The sequence below is a fragment of the Marmota monax genome, unplaced genomic scaffold (assembly GCF_021218885.2).
Source record: "Marmota monax isolate L192 unplaced genomic scaffold, Marmota_monax_Labrador192_F-V1.1 WCK01_AAM20220418_F8-fsc00135, whole genome shotgun sequence".
NCBI lineage: Eukaryota > Metazoa > Chordata > Mammalia > Rodentia > Sciuridae > Marmota > Marmota monax.
Window position 1 is genome coordinate 1190510 of NW_026694339.1, and position 18976 is coordinate 1209485.

Sequence of the window (18976 nt, forward strand, 5' to 3'; positions counted from 1 at the left end):
CTCATACTTCTGATCCTTCTGCCTCAGTCTCTAAAGTTGCTGGAATTACAGTTGTGTGCCACCATGCCTGGCTAATAATCATTATTATATATACATGTTTGTTATTTTATTATTTCTTTATAAATTCCTAGGAATTGTATGATGAAATAAAGATAATGTATGCCATAACTTGATACCCTTTCCTGGAGTGTTTTAATAACCTACACTCCTATAACTAATATGAGTGATTGTTTTTCCACATCATCTCTAACACAGGACATTTCTATTTTAAATGCCTGACAGTTGAAAATACTCTCTTTGGTTCAGATTTACATTTCTTTGATGTAGTAAGGTTTTCTGGCTACTACTTTTGTATGTTGTTTTGAGAACATACTTTTTGTAGTCCCATTTGTCTATTTTTTTATTGATTTAAAAAGTTTTTATATATGACAGCAGAATGCATTACAATTTATAGTACACATATAGAGCATAATTTTTCATATCTCTGGTTGTATATAAAGTATATTCACATCAATTCATGTCTTCATACATGTACTTTGGATGATGTTTATCACATCCCACCATCATTTCTAAGCCCCTGTCCTCTCCTTTCCCCTCCCATCCCTCTGCCCTATCTGGAGTTCGTTTATTCCTCCCATGCTCTCCCCTACCTACTCCACTATGAATCAGCCTCCTTAGAGAAAACATTCGGCATTTGACCATTTGTCTATTTTTGCTTTTATAACCTATGTTTTCCTTGACTATTCTCCACAATTATTGAAAACTGTTTCTCTGTTAAGTACTATTCTTAGCACACTAGTTACTACATTTAGTTCTTAGAAAAGTTGATAATTTTGCTCATTTTGTTTTGGGTATGAAGTTTTACTTACCAATTTAATGATGGTCTGAATTCACTGAATTATATAAATATTTTTATAATTTTAAAAAATTCTGAAACAGCGAGGATGTGGGGAAAAGGGTACACTTGTACATTGCTGGTGGGACTGCAAATTGGTGTGGACAATTTGGAAAGCAGTATGGAGATTCCTGGGAAAGCTGGGAATGGAACCACCATTTGACCCAGCTATTGCCCTTCTCGGACTATTCCCTGAGGACCTTAAAAGAGCGTGCTATAGGGATACTGCCACATCAATGATCATAGCAGCACAATTCACAATAGCTAGACTGTGGAACCAACCCAGATGCCTTTCAATAGATGAATGGATAAAAAAAAATCTGGCATTTATAAACAATGGAGTATTACTCAGCACTGAAAAATGACAAAATCATGGAATTTGCAAGGAAATGGATGGCATTAGAGCAGATTATGCTAAGTGAAGCTAGCCAATCCTTAAAAAACAAATGCCAAATGTCTTCTTTGATATAAGGAGAGCAACTAAGAACAGAGCAGGGAGGAAGAGCATGAGGAAAAGATTAACATTAAACAGAGACGAGTGGTGGGAGGGAAAGGGAGAGAGAAGGGAAATTGTATGGAAATAGAAGGAGACCCTCATTGTTACACAAAATTACATATAAGAGGTTGTGAGGGGAAATGGGGGGGGGGACAAGGGAGAGAATTAAACAACAGCAGATGGGGTAGAGAGGGAAGATGGGAGGGGAGGGGAGGGGGATAGTAGGGGATAGGAAAGGTAGCAGAATACAACAGACACTAGTATGGCAGTATGTAAAAACGTGGATGTATAACCGATGTGATTCTGCAATCTGTATATGGGGTAAAACCCTCTTGAATCAAATGTATGAAATATGATATGTCAAGAGCTTTGTAATGTTTTGGACAACTAATAATAATTAAAAAAGACAAAAAAAAATTCTGAAACAATCTCAAATTTAAAGAAGATATAGAACAAGTATAGGAGAAAGAACTTTTATTCCTATTCCACTTGCAAGTAAGCTGTTGACATGATGACCTATCACTTCTAAATTATTTAGGGTGTGATTCCTAAAAACAAGGACATTCTTCCACAAGCCATAATAACAAGTATAAGCCTGTTGACTTAACCTATTGTTATAATTAGAAAATTGATACTAACACCTAATCCTCAGACTTCATTCAAGACTTCATTCAAATTTAAACATTTACTCTAACCATATCATCCTATGTAGCAAAAGCACTCAGTTCAGAATCATGTGCTGCATTCCGCTGTCACATCTCTTCAGTCTTTCTTCAGTCTGAATGTTCCTTCAATTTACCTTGACTTTAATGAGTTTGACACTTTTACGTCTGCATCAAAATACAGGCTAGGTTATTTCTCATATTAGATTTAAATTATGCATTTTTGGTAATAATATAAAAAATATTGCTGACTTTTTTCTCATGACATATGAGTCAGGTGATAAATGATTTTGATTTACTCCATTATTAGCGATGTTAACTTAAGGTTATATCTGCTAGGATTCACTATATATTTTTTTCCCCTTTGTAGTTAATACATATTTTATGGGGAGATATTTTGAGGCTATTTAAATATCTTCTTCCATAGCAAACTTTCAATTACTTCATTTATTTATATCAATATGTACTTATAACTTCCTATGTTATGAAATGAGATGTAATTTATTATTATCATTATTGTGAAGCTTGAATTTTCTGCAGTTTGGCCAGCAAGAGTGCTTTTGAACTACCTTCTATGTCCTTTTCCTTGCTGTATGAATCTTTAAGCACTTATTCTAAACATAAAAAGATGCCCTACCCCTCTATATGATGGTCATTATTACCCTAAGTAAATGTATGAAGACATGAAGGATGCGACTCTACTTTGTGTACAACCAGAGATATGAAAAATTGTACTCTATATGTGTAATATGAATTGTAATGCATTCTGTTGTCACATATAACAAAATTAATAAAAAAAAGAAAGTAGTTCAAACAGGATACAGCATATTGACATATTTTAGACTGGAGGAAAGAACCTAATATCCCCTAAAAGAAGGTAAAGAAAGAATGAATATTTTCAGTTAGGATGAGTGCATGTGCGTATATAGTGGAAACTGCAGATTTATAATTTAAAAAACACGATAATGCTTCCTATCACAAAATCAAATTTTTGTCTTTACCATACAAAATAAGGCCTAGTGAATAAATTCTGGGTGTTTAAAAAAAATAAAAAGATGTCCTAGGTATATCCTTTTCTTTCCTTTCAGTTAAGCATTTCTTTAGAATCCCAGTTTCTTTGAATGGAGAATAGTATTTGGATCTGAATATTAAATATACTTGTTATGTCCTTATTCCAAGAGTTTAAGATATTCCCTCGTATTTTATTCTATTACTCTTATAAGTTCATTCATTATATTACAATCTCTAGTTCTTTGGAAATGTAGTTTGATATGAGATGAGGAAAGAATTTCACATTATTATCTCCAAATGATTAGGTACATGAATTTGAGATCCTTTCCCTTATAAAAATGGTGCGTTTTATCATTTAAATTCAAATCCATAAACACATTTAAAAAGTACAGAAAATCCCCTATCCACAGGCAAACACTATTAGCATTTTGGTTAACATCCTGTCAGATGTATCTTTCTACCAGTCCTTTCTTGTACTGAGAAAAACTACAATTGGATGCTAAGAGGTGTGCTTATTATTCTGAAAAGAAGAGTATTTTACTAGTGAACATATGTAAATAGAGTTACAACTATATATTTATATATTTAATTTTGGCGTTTCTCTTATAGTCTTTCAAAAACTAATGTATTCTGTGAATCTCTCAGATCATCTAAGAGGATTTAGTTTACAGTCTTTCATGAACTTGTTTGTCAGCATATTACTAAGTTTCTGGAGTCTAAAGTAATATCTTGAATTAGTGTTATCTTGAAAAAGCATTTGGGATAAGCTATATAAAACTTTATGTGAATAGGATTGGGCTATTTATCCTAGTTATGTAATCGGCTTTTTCACTCCATTATATCTTGGATGCTAAACCCAGTAACTGCCCCAGGTCTCTTAGCAGAAAAAGCAGAGTTTTCCGTCTGCAGTCACTACTACAATTTTTGCAGCTACCATCAGTCTTAGACCTTACTAAGAGCAACAGTGCCCATTAGCCTCCAAAGGATAACTGAAATTCCCTTTCTACTCTACTTTCCAGAAAAACAAAACAAACAAATGAACCCATGTTTCTTTTATATCTAGCCAATCCTTTTAAGTGGCTGTCTTTACCAAGCTCCTGGAATTTTCTTCTAAGTTAATTGAAGACCTTCCATCAGATTTATAGTTCTAATATAAACATCTTATGCTCTGTTTATCCCCACTATTAAGATTAGTAAGTCTTCTACCATTTGCTCTTACTTCTTTTGATTTTATTTAGCAAATGTCAGTCGTTTGTACCTAGAAATCAGTGCGGATGCAAGAAAGATATCCAGCCTGATAAACTGGTACTATCATAAACATTTGATATTTCTATAGTTATTGTATTCTTCTAGTCTAAGAACTAAATCTTCCCCCACTGAACCCAAACTCCTAAGAGCTAAGTGTCCATTCCTCAGTGGATGATTGCACCTATTATTTCACTGATAAATTATCAGTTCATATCTTCAGAAAAAAAGCTATTTCTTTGTCTACATGTTCATCCATTCCCTGTCTATTGAATTTTTCCCATCAATGTTTCAATAAAACAAAAGAGAACAATAACAAAAAAAAAAATCTTCTCTCATTCCAAGTTCCTTCTAATTATGGTTCTTTCTCTTACCCCCAAAAAGAAATTTCCTAAAAGGGTGATGTGATTTCTGCCTGTCTCTCTGAACCCATCCTCTATATTGCTCTTCACATCACTCATTCTACTTCAGCCACAAGAGCCTCTCAGGTCCTTGAACATAACAAATTCTTTCCTTTCTTAGCATATCTGCTGTTCCCTCTGCCAAGAATACTTCTTGGGCTAGTGCTCTTTTCATAAGTGTCTTCTTCTCATTCTTTAGGTCTCAGCTTCAGAAGGGCCTTACCTGAACACAACCAAAGTATCCCTACTGCCTGTCCTCCTGCTTAGGTAGTAGTCCATGGAGAATGTTCTTTTTTTTCTCTTTCTAGTATTATTTATCAAAATTCCTAATTGCATACATGTTTACTTTTTACATTTTGCATGCTTTCTCACTGTCTGTAAGCTATACATTGGCAAGAATAACAGCTGATTTATTTAATATAATAAACCTAGAGTTTAGCATAATGCTAGGCTCATAATAGGTGTTTAGGTTCACAGAAGGTGTTTAAATTCAGAGAAGGGGTTCAGTAAGAATTGTTGGATATATGTTTACTTACTTTAGTAAATGACACTATCTTAGTTTTAATATTAGTAAACTGGAAAACAGTCTTGTTACTATTTTTCTCCTCTCCTCAACCCCAACGAGATCAATGAGATCAGAGATGGAAACCAGTCAGACTAAACAAAGCCTTATAGAATCTCTGTTAGATGTGGATTTACTTTTGTGAGACAATATGTCACTGGAGGGTTTGAGTCAGTAGTGATAAGAGCTGAGTTATGTTGTAAAATTGGAATATCTAACAAAGTAGGCATTTCGTTACATGCAGCTTCTGAAATTTAAATTAATTAAGTAAAATTAAAAAAAATTAGTGCCTCAATCTCATCAGTCACATTGAAGTACTCATTAGTTACACATGGCTAGTAGCTGCTATGATTTTTAGCACAGGTATCAAGCATTTCCACTACTGCAAAAAGTTCAATTGAATAATGCCATATTAGAAGGTTCCCTAGGAATATTTTTTGGAAAAACAGGAGTCATCAAGGAGCTAAGACTAACACCAATTAGGGGCTATCCCAGGAATTTTGGTAAGAAGTGTGGGTGATGTTGGCTAGCATGTTAAAGGTAAAGGTTATAAAGTAATATCTACATATATTTTGAAGATTTAGCTGACAGGACTTGATGATAGATAATATGTATGGAGAGAAGGAGAGGGAAAGAGAGTCAGAGGTCAAAGATTAGTTTACTGAAGGAAAGAGAAATTTGGAAGGACATAAGTAAGCAGGAGAGAACATTCTTATGGAGAAGATACTTGGACTCAGGATAGGTGACTAAGGTGGGAAGTAATAAAACAAAAACCATAAATAACAATGAAGATAGCACACCATGCATCTCTAGAGATGTAGGATAAGCCACCAAACTCTCTGTGCCTGATGTTCCCCTTAAAGAAAAGAAGGGAGAAAAAATGAAAAGCAAACATGGATTCAGATAATTTCTTTTCATGGGTCACAGAGAAGGTCAGGACAAAAGTTCTCTCTTCAAATTTTCAGATACTATTTTTTACTTTACACAATGTTTTCTCCAATATAAGGAGACTGACTCATAGTAGAGTAGGGAAGGGGAGCATGAGAGGAATAGATGAATTCTACACAGGGAGGAGGGGTGGGAGAAAAAGGAGGGGGCAGGGGATTAGCAAGGATGGTGGAATGTGATGGACATCATTATCCAAAGTACATGTATGCAGACACGAATTTGGTGTCAACATACTTTATGAAAAATTGTGGTATATATGTGTAATAAGAATTATAATGCAAAAACAGAATTGTAATGAATTCTGCTGTCATATATAAATAAAAAATTGGAAAAAGAATATATAAAAAGAAAAATCTCTCTTCACATTTCCATGTGCATTTCTATCAGTTCTGAGTTTTGTATTAATATATCATTGACTATATTCTTTTCATAAAGTTTAATGTAGTATACATCCATGGCTATATGACTTCTGAATTTTTAGTCTTGGCTAGAAGCTTTCTTCTTTAACTCCTTTCTCTTCAGTGTGAATTTTCTATTTACAACTTTTAAACACTCTATGGTTCTCTGTTTATCCATTTAAGAGATTTGTATTTTTGAAATAAAATATACTCTTACTTGGCTGATTTCAGTTACTGGTTTTGCCTCACAAAAGTTATCTGAGTTATTACTGTTTTATGCATCAATGTATTAATTCATCAACTATCAACTGTACATCTGTGTTCTAAATTGAAGAAAGCAAAACCCTTTCCCTCAATGATTTACAATGCTTGAGGGGGAAGAGAATTCCTAGAAAGACAAATAGTTATATAGTGTAATGTGATAAGTGACTTGACAGAAGTATTAATGAAACTAAGTAGGAATAAATGGAGAGCACAACCACACCTGGTCTAGGAAAATATCACAGAAGTCTGAGTGAGGTTCCATTTAAGCTGGTAAGGAAATGTGGGAGGAAAAGAAATGGAATTTTAGAATGACTTCTAAAATATTAAGTAATATTTTCATCCTCTTTCCATTGATTTTGTACTAAAAATTCCCCTAGAAAGATAAACTGGTTTTCTCAGAATTTAGTTCATTCAATTTAACCTGTACAAAACTTCGCTAATACAAGAAATTACTCGTTATTGTTTGGATAAATACATAAAAATAAACTTGAAATTCAAAGAAACATATAAAAATAAATTCATTCTACCTACTACCAATTATATGCAAACTCAACCTTCAAGACTTAAGAGTACCTGTAATTAAAAATAACAGGTATATTAGTCAACTCAGGTTCTGTGATGGTTTGAATGTGCCCTTTTAAAAAAAAATCAAGTGTTACAAATGGGACAGTATTAAGAGGTAGGGCCTATAAGAGGCAATTAGGCCAGAAGGACCCCTCCTTCCTAAAAATGATCTAGGTCCTTATAAAGGAGTCTTCTTGCAGCATTTGGACAGACTGTCCTTCCACCTTCCACCATACAAGAACACAGTATTTCTCCTCCAAAGGATAGAGCAATAGATGCCATCTTGTAAAAAGTAGCCCTCACCGGACAATTGAACTTGCCAATGCCTTGGACTTTGTGGCCTCTAGAACTGTGAGAAAATATTTCTGTTTTTTATAAATGAAATAATCCTAGATATTTTGTTACAACAACACAGATTAAGACAGATATAACACCACAGATCAACATAGGTTGCCATAGACTAGGTTATTTAAATTATAGGAATTTATTTTCTCATACTCCTGGAGCCTGGAAGTGCAAGATCAAGGTGCTAGCTGGGTTGGTGTCTAATGAGTGCCCTCCATTTGGGTTGCAGACAGCAACCTTCTTGCTATGTGCTCACAGGATGTTTCCTTAGTGCATACTCCAGGTGTGAATGAGAGCTCTAGTGTGCCTCCCTCTTTCATAAGGCCACCAATCCCATCAGAACAGGGCTTCACCCCCCTGACTGCTCTAAACCTAACTGCCTCCCAAAGGCCCCATTTCCAAATAACACCTGCCTGGGGTTAGGGCTTCAACACAGAACTGAAAAGGACACGACCATTCAGTCAGTAGTAGGAGACTAAGCAGTATATTAGATTTGTTGATCAACAGGAAAGCTGAGACATTGTCCCAATTCTGAAGAATGGCAATATCTTTCTAGTGAGGAAACCAAACTGTGCTTAGATAGACTTGTTAACAAAGTTTAAATCTAAACAATATCAATTTTTTAAAACATTTTACTACAGAATTAGTCTCAATATCAGCTTTATTATCTATTATTTTGTGATTCAGATTATCTGAGTTATGACAATAAAATATCAAAACTGTCTTGATAATATACATGTGAAGTTTTTATGCCTAGTCTTTAATTTAAAAGTTTAAAGTGCATGTTTGAACATTTTCCATAGGTGAAACTCCAATAATTTTAAATTAATTATGGCAAATTTCAAATAACCTTTAGTTTCACTTACTATAAAAAAATCTATACATGCTATCAATGGTGCCTTTAGAAATTATGAAATTATATATTATATCCTTACATTTGATAGTAGGACACAGCTATATCCTCTAGTCTTAATTATAGGAAAAGTACAGACAACTATAAGGCTTAGCTTTATTGTTTTAGAAATGAACCAGTTAAGTTCATTTTAGTGAAATGAGTACACGCTTTTCATAAATTAAAATAAATCTCACATGGTAAAGCACCCATTTTCAAAATTAATTTAATTACATGTTTAAAGTTTAATTACATTTAATTAAGCATTTAAGTTTAATATGAAATAAATGAATTATCAGTTAACTACTATGAAATGAAATACTGCCTTGATAATTAAAATCTATAAATTTTCCTATTCTGTGCAAAACTGCTAGTTCTCAAAAAAAAAAAAAAGTTCAGAAAATGTATATTTTAAAGTCTATTGGCATCTATCCTTGCAGCTAATCAAGGCATAATTTTTCTGGCACCAGCTTGGTGGGCTGAACATTTATTGCTTTAGTAAATGGAGGCAGTATGGAACTGGTATTTTAGAAACTAGGCTTTGGGTATTAGCTTAGTCATTTATAGTCTACAATGGTGAGAAAGTTAAGTTAGCATCTCCACTTCAAGTTACCTATAAAATGGAGATAGTATTACTTTTTTCCAAGTGTTGTTGAGAGAATTATATAAAATCAGCCATGGTCAAACCCTGATAGTGTATTTGACCAAAGTTAATTGCTTTCTTTCTTTAGTTGTTGAATGAATGAACAAAAAACTTTATACTTTCTAACATAAAAAAGTTTTAATCTTAAAATATATGTTTTAAAATACAAAAGTTACACTGTATATTTTGTTGTTTAATTATATTATACTTATTGCACATTTTACTTTTCTTTTTCCCTTTGTGTTGCTGGAGATTGATCCCAGGGCCTCATACATACTAGGTAATTCCTCTACTACTGAGCTACATCCCCAGTCCATGTTTTACATTTATTTACCTAAGCACTCCATGACTGGAGGCAGTATTTCTATTACTAACACAGAATTTGAAGTCAGGCAGATTCTCAGCCGGGTTCTACAAGACCTTCAAAGCAGAATTAACACCAATATTCTTCAAATTATTCCAGGAAATAGAAAAGGAGGGAAGCCTTCCAAACTCATTCTTTGAAGCTAGTATCACCTTGATACCCAAATCGGACAAAGACATATCAAGGAAAGAAAACTTCAGACCAATATCTCTGATGAACACAGATGCAAAAATCCTCAATATAATTCTGGCACATCACATACAAAAATATATTAAGAAGATAGTGCACCACGATCAAGGGGAGTTCATCCCAGAGATACAAGGTTGGTTCAACATACAGAAATCAATAAATATAATTCATCACATCAATAGACTTGAAGACAAGAATTATATGATCATCTCAATAGATGCAAAAAAGCATTTGACAAAATACAGCACCCCTTCATGTTTAAAATACTAGAAAAACTAGGGATAGTAGGAACATAACTCAACATTGTAAAAGCTAATATGCTAAACCCAAAGCCAACATCAATCTGAACAGAAAAAAAATTGAGAAAGCATTTCCTCTAAAAACTGGAACGAGACAAGGATGCCTTTTTCACCTTTTTTTTTTTTTTTTTGGTGCTGGGGATTGAACCCAGAGCCTGTGCATGTGAGGCAAGCACTATACCAACTAAGCTATATCCCTATCCCCTATTTCACCACTTCTATTCAATATCGTCCTTATAGCCAGAGCAATTAGACAGAAGAAAGAAATTAAAGGGATGAGTAGGAAAAGAAATCAAACTATCTCTATTTGCTGATGACATGATTCTATATTTAGAAGATCCAAAAAATTCCACCAGAAAACTTCTAAAACTCATAAATGAATTCAGCAAAGTAACAGGATATAAAACGAACACCCATAAATCAAATGCATTCCTATACATCAGTGATGAATCCACTGAAAGAGAAATTAGGAAAACTACCCCATTCACAATAGCTTCAAAAGAAAACAAACAAACCAACCAACAACAACAACAAAAAAAAACTTGGGAATCAATTTAACAAAAGAAGTGAAAGACCTCTACAATGAAAACTATAGAACACTAAAGAAAGAAATTGAAGAGAAACTTACAAGATGGAAAGATTTCCTAAGTTCCTAGATAGGCAGAATTAATATTGTCAAAATGCCCATACTACCAAAAGCATAATACAGATTTAATGCATTTCTTATTAAAATCCTAATGACATTCTTAATAGAATTAGAAAAAAGCAATCATAAAATTCATTTGGAAAAATAAGAGACCCAGAATAGCCAAAGCAATACGTAGCAAGAAGAGTGAAGCAGGAGGCATCATAATACCAGACCTTAACCTATACTATAAAACTATAGTAACAAAGACAGCATGGTATTGGCACCAAAATAGTCGTGTAGACCAATGGTACAGAATAGAGGACACAGAGACAACATAAATATGGTTTTCTTATATTAGACAAAGGTACCAAAAACATACATTGGAGATAGCCTCTTCAAAAAATGGTACTGGGAAAACTGGAAATCCATATGCAGTAAAATGAAATTAAATCCTTATTTCTCATCCTGCATAATACTCAACTCAAAAGTAGATCAAAGACTTAGGCACTAGAACAGAGATCCTGCACCTAACAGATGAAAAAGTAGGCCTAAATCTTCATCATGTTGGCTTACAAACTGACTTCCTTAACAAGACCCCTAAAGCAAAAGAAATAAAATAAAGAATCAATAAATGGGATGGATTCAAACTAAAAAGCTTCTTCTCAGCAAAGGAAACAATAATGTGAAAAAGTAGCCTATAGAATAAGATAAAATCTTTACCACATGCACATCAGATAGAGTACTAATCTCTAGGATATATAAAGAACTCAAAAAACTTAACATCAAAAACCCAAATAACCCAATCAAAAAATGGGCCAAGGAACTGAACAGATACTTCACAGAAGAATTATAATCAATCAACAAATATATGAAACAATGTTCAACATCTCTAGTAATTACAGAAATGAAATCAAAACTACACTTTCATCTCACTCCAGTCAGAATGGCAATAAATCAAGAATATAAGCAACAATAAATGTTGGCGAGGATGGGAGGTAAAGGGTACACTCATACATTTTTGGTGGCACTGCAAATTGGTGCAACCATTATGGAAAGCTGTATGGAGATTCCTTAGAAAACTTGGAATGGAACCACCATTTGACCAGCTATCCCAGTCCTTGGTTTATACCCAAATGACGTAAAATCAGCATACTACAGTGACACAACCACATCAATTTTTAAAACCCCCTAACTCACAATAGTCAAGCTATGGAGCCAACCTAGATGCCTTTCAACAGATGAATGGATAAAGAAAATGTGGTATATATACACAATGGAATAGTACTCAGCCTTCAAGAAGAATGAAATTATGGCAAATGGATGGAGCTCAAGAATATCATGTTAAGTGAAATAGGTCAATCCCAGAAAACCAAAGGCTGAATGTTCTCTCTGATATGTGAATGCTAATTCCCAAGGTGGGGGGTGGAGCTAGGGAAGAATAGAGATACTTTGAATTGGAGAGAGGGGGTGAATGGGGGATGGGGGATAGGTGTAGGAAGGATAGGAGAATGAATCAGATATACCCTATGTGCATATATGATTATATGACCAGTGTGATTCTATATCTTTTATAGCCAGAAAAATGAGAAGTTATACTCTATTTATGTATGATGTGTCAAAACGCATTCTACTGTCATGTATAACTAATTAGAACAACAAAACAAAAAAGAACTGAATTAAGAATATAATATACAGGCAATCACAAAAATTCAACCTAAAAGAAGGAAGGGACCCAGGAGAACTATCTTTAACATTCATGAAAAGCTCCCAAGATCAAACTGATTTCTGAGGAACAAAGCATTGACAAATTCTAATTAAAGAAAAAAAAATGTTTGCTTCCAATTTAAATTAAGTACATTATTGAAGCACATTCTGGTTTTACAGTCAAAGAAAGTTTATTTATAGACATTCTCTTTTGAATTACACAATTATGAGTTCCACCAATTACAAGAAATGGTAGATCTTTCTGCAATCTTTTTCCAAAGTACTGCTTTGTTTTCAATAATAATTCTTCCTTATGATATCACTCCTTCTTCAAAGAGAGACTTTAGAGAATTTTCCATAATAAAATAAGTTTTGGTTGCTTGTTTAAAAAAAAAAAAGAATCTGGAGTCAGGGAGAATTAACTTTGAATCCGAGTTCTACCATTTGCCATTTGAGAAATTATGGACAAGTTATTTTGACCTATTTCCCAAGCCTGCAGGTATATGCATGTTTGGTTCAGTTTGTGGCAAAAGTTGAGACCTAGTAAGAGCAATATAGTCATTCCAACTTAACAAAAAATTACTGATACAGGTAGAGTAGGTGGTGTTTCCCTTTTTCCTCACTCCCAATTTTTCCATGAGGATATTGATTTTCAATGAATTCATGAGATGTGCTCAAGGCTAACAGTAGAATGAACTCAGCATCAGAACACACCCCTCCTCCCCAATCCTTTCTCAGTACTCTTTCCTCCATAATACAAAAAGTTAAAAGTGAAAGGAACCAAAATCTTATGAAGTAATAAAGCAAAAAGAAAGGGATAGATCTGACAGATTAGTCCTGTTTCTATCACTTAATAATTAAGCCTCAGATAAATCACTTCTGAGATTTTCAATATTTTCTGGAAAACAGGAATACATGCTTTTATAGGGTTAATACAAGGGCTATACAAGATAATAGAAGTAAAGTATGTAGTAGTGTGACTGACACATTGTAATCATTCATTGATGTTAGCTATTAATACTAAAACAACATTAAAGTCTCATGTTTGCCAAGTCTTTAGCCTATACTAATTATCTAACCCCATTAGAAAGTGAAGAACACTTTTCGAAACAGATTTAATAAGAAGAACAGTCCTCACTAAATTCTCCCAATTTAATTCTAGAAAAAAGAATATGATTTTAAAGTCATTTCAGTTCACAATTTCCTGTCTATTAAATATCTACATTTAATAACTTATTTTGCTTTAAAAGAAATGGTTTTATAATGCTGAAGAAAATAGAGGCCACAATCTATTCACAGTTTACTCTAGTAAGAACTGAAATTAAATATTCTTAAGAATTTATAAATTATTCAATATCAAGTCCTGTAATTTTCAGAGCTCTGCTTTAATAAATTCTTAGCAGTATAAGCAGGTTATGTTGTTTTAATATTTAAAAATCTTCATTGTAATATTCAAACTCTAAATTCTCTTGTTACCTAAAATCATACAGGTTATTTTATTTACAGCACAACTAGAAAGTCTTAATAAATAAGTAATGGAAAATATATACTTGTTTTCCTTTTGAGAGATACTTCAAAATATTGAACAAGCAGCATTATTTCATAACATTTCCCCTGGTATTATCATCCTTAAATATTTATTTGGGTTAAAATATCCTGATTTAGAACTGTTTCACATTTTATTGAAAATAAAACCAGCGAGGATTGTGATCAGGCTGGCAACCAGAGTTTTCTAGTTGCAAATTAAAGTAATAGTTGATGTAATAGTTATGTGAGCAGGAAAAAAAAGAAGGAAGGAAGGAAGGAAGGAAGGAAGGAAGGAAGGAAGGAAGGAAGGAAGGAAGGAAGGAAACAACGTACAATGAAATCCTGTGAAACATATGTATAATTAAGGTTACATATTATGCAGAAAGCCAGTATTTACTATTATACCTTTAGATATGCATTACTTCAGAAAGTATGGTAGAAAAAAGCATTCTATTAATTTTTGAAATTGAAATTTGCTATTACATGGAACATTAACTTACCAGGGTTCTACTTTAAGATTTGAAGACATTTTTTGTGGAAGAAAAAATCCATGACAATTTGAAGCCTCCAGTAGTTCTTGTGGCATCCTTTTTGATACATCATAATAGTGACCAAATCTTGAAGATGATACTGGTCCAGTCTGCCAAAAAACCCCAGGGTTGCTCAAAAATTATTTTTAAACTACAATTTCTTTGTCTTATATCCTGCAAAACAATGCTACACTTATGCATTTTAATGTTAATAGGATTTTATGTATTTTAATGCTAATAAGGAAGAGCTAATATACATATACTTATTAAGTTTCAAAGAAGGGTACAATCACCTTTATTATTTAAACTATGTATAGCTAGGAATTAAGCTTTTCATCATTAATATTTCTTCACTGTTAGTAGTTCCTAAGTTTAGTAAGAATTTAAACACTTCTTTTTTTCTATACTGTATACTTTTCTAAGTTAAAAATTTTAATACACATAATTCTTATGTTTAAGATTTTAGGTTTTAATGACAAACTAAAAATATGCAGCTGTTAAAGCTTTAATGACAAATTAAATATGAAGTTGCTAAAAAACTAAATGCAAATTTAAGCCAAGTTAATTCATTGGTGAAACTCAAAAAGAAGCCAGGTATTCAAACATTAAAGTGAGTATCATTTTAAAACTAAATATTCATAATATATGAGCATATTCAACATTTCCTAGGAATTTAAAATTAAGCTTATACCATAAAATGTATAATACTCCAGAAAGGAACAGGCACATGATCAAGTAGAAATATGTATGTAAGCTATATTAGATCAATCAGAACTTTGCATAATCATTAGTTCAATAATTTGTTTTGTGTTCTCTATTAATGATTTCTCCATCAAATTATCTTTCTCCTAAAAAATTCTAGTAACTCTTGACACTGAATTTATTTACACAGGTTAGTAAAAGTCTCATAACAAAAATATTGCTTTGCATGGGCTGTTTTCCACCTCTCTCTCCCTCTCTCTACTCTCTCCCCCTCTCTTACTCCAAGCTCAAATGTAAGGAAATTCCACCTGGCAATAGCTTCTAGCAATAGCTCTGATATTATCTTATATAATTTCCATTGATATAATCTTACATAATTTCCATTGTCTTTAAAGCTACAAAACAGGAAAATTTTAAAACATCCAACAAAACTAGATAATTTCTACAGAAATAAAAGAACTACACATAGTAGTTTCATATGTTACTAAGTGACAATTTTTAAATTTAGATAACAAATTTGCTTGCCATTACACATTTGCATCTAAGCTTTCAAAGATTCATATTCTTAAGTGCTTATAAACATCAAATTATAAAGTAACATTTAATAAAACATTTTAAATTTAATGGAAGCATTTTTTTTTTCATATTTAGTCTGTGGGTTTGACATTTACTTCCTCAATAAAATGACTGTTTATCCCTACATAAAGTGCTACTTATTTTCATTAATGAAAGAGGTCTGCAGTTGGCTTCAATCTGGTCTTTTCAATGCTAAAATATATATAGAATTGTGGCTTCCAAAACATGATTTGTTCATTTGCTTTGAAAGTATTGACAAATAAATTATGACATTAAAATGTTTCTTAAAAACAGGGGATAAAGTTTTTAAATGTAAAGTTATTAGTTTAAAGCAAGGTCTTAGCATTAGTCTTAAACAAGGTTTGTTCTCTGGCCTATAATCTATTCTTTATCCGGATTATAGTTCAGAATGTTTTTACTGCAATCTCTGCTAGAGCTCATCTTTTTATTGTGTAAGTCCAAGCCCCCTTAATGTTTTATAGAAAGGCCTTGACTAACTGAACTTTGATCTGATGTCTTCATTGAGAAAAACACCAGGTTGCTCATTTCAGATGCAAATCCCCCTAAGGCCCAATAGAATTTAGTAAAGACAGCAAAAAAGAAGAAACCAGAAGTTTCCAGGATCCTCTTTGAGAATCCTGGGGCACACTGGTGTCCTTAATCCATGCACCAGCATGGATTAAGGTAGGTGATAACCTTTCCTGATTCAAAAGAATAAGCAGAGTGCCTACAAACTGGGTGGAGACTAGGATTTGGCTATAATAAAACACCATGCAATAAAAGCCTGGTCTATGTCAGAAGCCTCTGAAAAGGCCTCAATGTACCACATTCCCAGGCCTAGTAGGGAAGCTTGCAAAAGCCTACCTGAATCAAATAAGCATGAATAATCTATTTTAGCAGACTGACCATGGGGAGAGAGAAAGAAAGAGACTTTCTACTTCTTTTAAGTTTGAGTTAATAAATTTATTAGTGGACTGAAAGTTCTTGAAGTCCTATGCACTCAGAGAAATATGCTAAATTGCCAAGAAGAAAAGTATGCTTTTTAAGTTGCCGTTTCTATTAATGTTTCTAATTACAATATTAATGTGATAGAAATCTGAGATTTGTGATGAATTAAGGCAGAAAATTGATTTCATGCTGTGACAGTTTAAATGCAGAACACAAATAATTCATTAAAATGTAAAAATAAAAATGGAAGCTTTTTTCCTTATAAATATTAAATTATTTAGAAATTAAGATTAGATAGGATAGTTAAAATATTAACAAGGTAGACACAAAAATTTTATTACTCATTAAAGACTTTAGTCTCTAAAAAAAAGAAAACAAATATATTCATTATAAAAAAAAATTTTGCAAATTTTTTCTACTCAAGACACAGTATTAAAATATAATCAGATTTCTAAGACACAAATCTTTCCAGGCTTAGAAACTGTAAAAGGGGTGGGGAGGAAGGAAAGAAAGATTTAAATATTTATTAGAAAAAAAAAGATTAGCTAAATGCTGTGACTATGTTAAATTCAACTGTCATCAACTTCATAACAAAATATGTATGTAAAAAAGACCAAATTAAAGTTGATAAGCAGTTTATTAAGTTTGAGAACATATTGCTGTAGTTTTACATTATAACTTTTATTTCACATTCATAAACTACTTTTAACTTTGTTATCTGTGGAAGAAAATAAAATGGAATAGTAAATAAAAATTTACTATGCCCAAAGAAAATGACCTGTGATGGGGTGCAAAACAAACAAACAAAAAACCTAGCAATAAAATAAGACCATACCCAACCTCCAGTATATTAGAAATAAACAAAACTTTTGGAAAAGAGCTGAGTCACAAATAATCTAAACACGACATTTTCTTACCATTTTTCTCATTCCTTTTTTATCAATATAAGATACAACAAGAATCTAAACAGTTACTACAGCACTTTGAGTCTCAGTTCGATCACAGAACTGGAACTAATAATTTCATTAGGCTGTTGTGAGAATCTAATGCAATACTGACTATGAATATTTTGTAAATTGTAAAGCACTGTGCAAATGTTGTTAATTATTATTATTGTGTCATGATTCACTAAAGATCTACACTTTTGTAGTTACACTTTTGTAGTTACAGTGCCTTATTGAGAAAATGAAATTTGTCAGTCATCCACAGATATATGCATCTATCACAAGGATTGTTGACTGAACCACTAAGATAAAAACCAAAGTGTAAACAGAATTTAACATAATAAGGACATAATAATACACTGCTATGAATTGCTGGAGGCATAGTAGGCCATGGTAGTAGAGCTTTACAATACTGACAATTAAATCTCAGAATATACTGTAGGCTAATAATTTGTGAAATGAGGAGGGAACAGCATTGATGATTAGACAGGGAAGAAGAGGACACCTTGGATAGAGACTCAAAATCACATAGTGAGGTTGCTTTGAAAAACTATATGTTTTTTGAAATGGATAAGGCAGTGATTTATATTACTAAGCTACTGTTACTGATTTAAGTGTGTATATCCTTACCCTTTCCTGCATTCCCTAAATGGCAATGTTGTTACACTATGAAGACTTGTTGACAACATGTATTGGCTCTATCTGCTAATCTACATACCTGGTTTTGGACTAAGCCATAGTAAAACATTTTGTCCAAAGAAAATAATAGAAAAGCCGGGTTTTCTGTTTTGTTTGTTTAAACTGGGAATGGCAAAGTAAGGCCTAGATTTAGAAAGCAGATAATAATGAGTGATGAAGGAAGTCTTGATAAATCATCATATATAAAATTACTACGGGGCAGGGAATATAGTATATTTGTAAGAGCACTTGCCTATTGCCCTGGGTTCGATCCCCAGCAATGCAAAATATAAAATACCATGACAGACAAATATACAATGCTGGTGACATTTCAAAGTCAGAACATGATTGTTTTCTAAAAATTGACAGAACTTACTTGTAAATACTTAAGTTTGACCATTGACTGTCAAGTCAAAGTAAATTCATTCTTATAGTATTAACTGATGCAATTAAACTCAGTTTAACATTTAACTTACATAATATATAATTAATTCATTCATGTATCCAACAAATAACTATTGAACACCAACTACATTTCAGTAAAATAAAAGAGTCAAAGTC

At 32.6% G+C, this 18976-nt stretch overlaps 1 protein-coding gene across 3 annotated transcripts in view; it reads right to left on the reverse strand.

Moving 5' to 3' along the window:
- Positions 1-18976, reverse strand: part of Elp4 (elongator acetyltransferase complex subunit 4) — a 257694-nt gene that overhangs the window by 174384 nt on the left and 64334 nt on the right. For all 3 annotated transcript variants that reach the window (XM_046467546.2, XM_058586495.1, XM_058586494.1), the window contains exon 5: positions 14538-14677. In XM_046467546.2, the coding sequence (XP_046323502.1) occupies positions 14538-14677 (140 nt within the window). The remainder of the gene's footprint in view (positions 1-14537; positions 14678-18976) is intronic.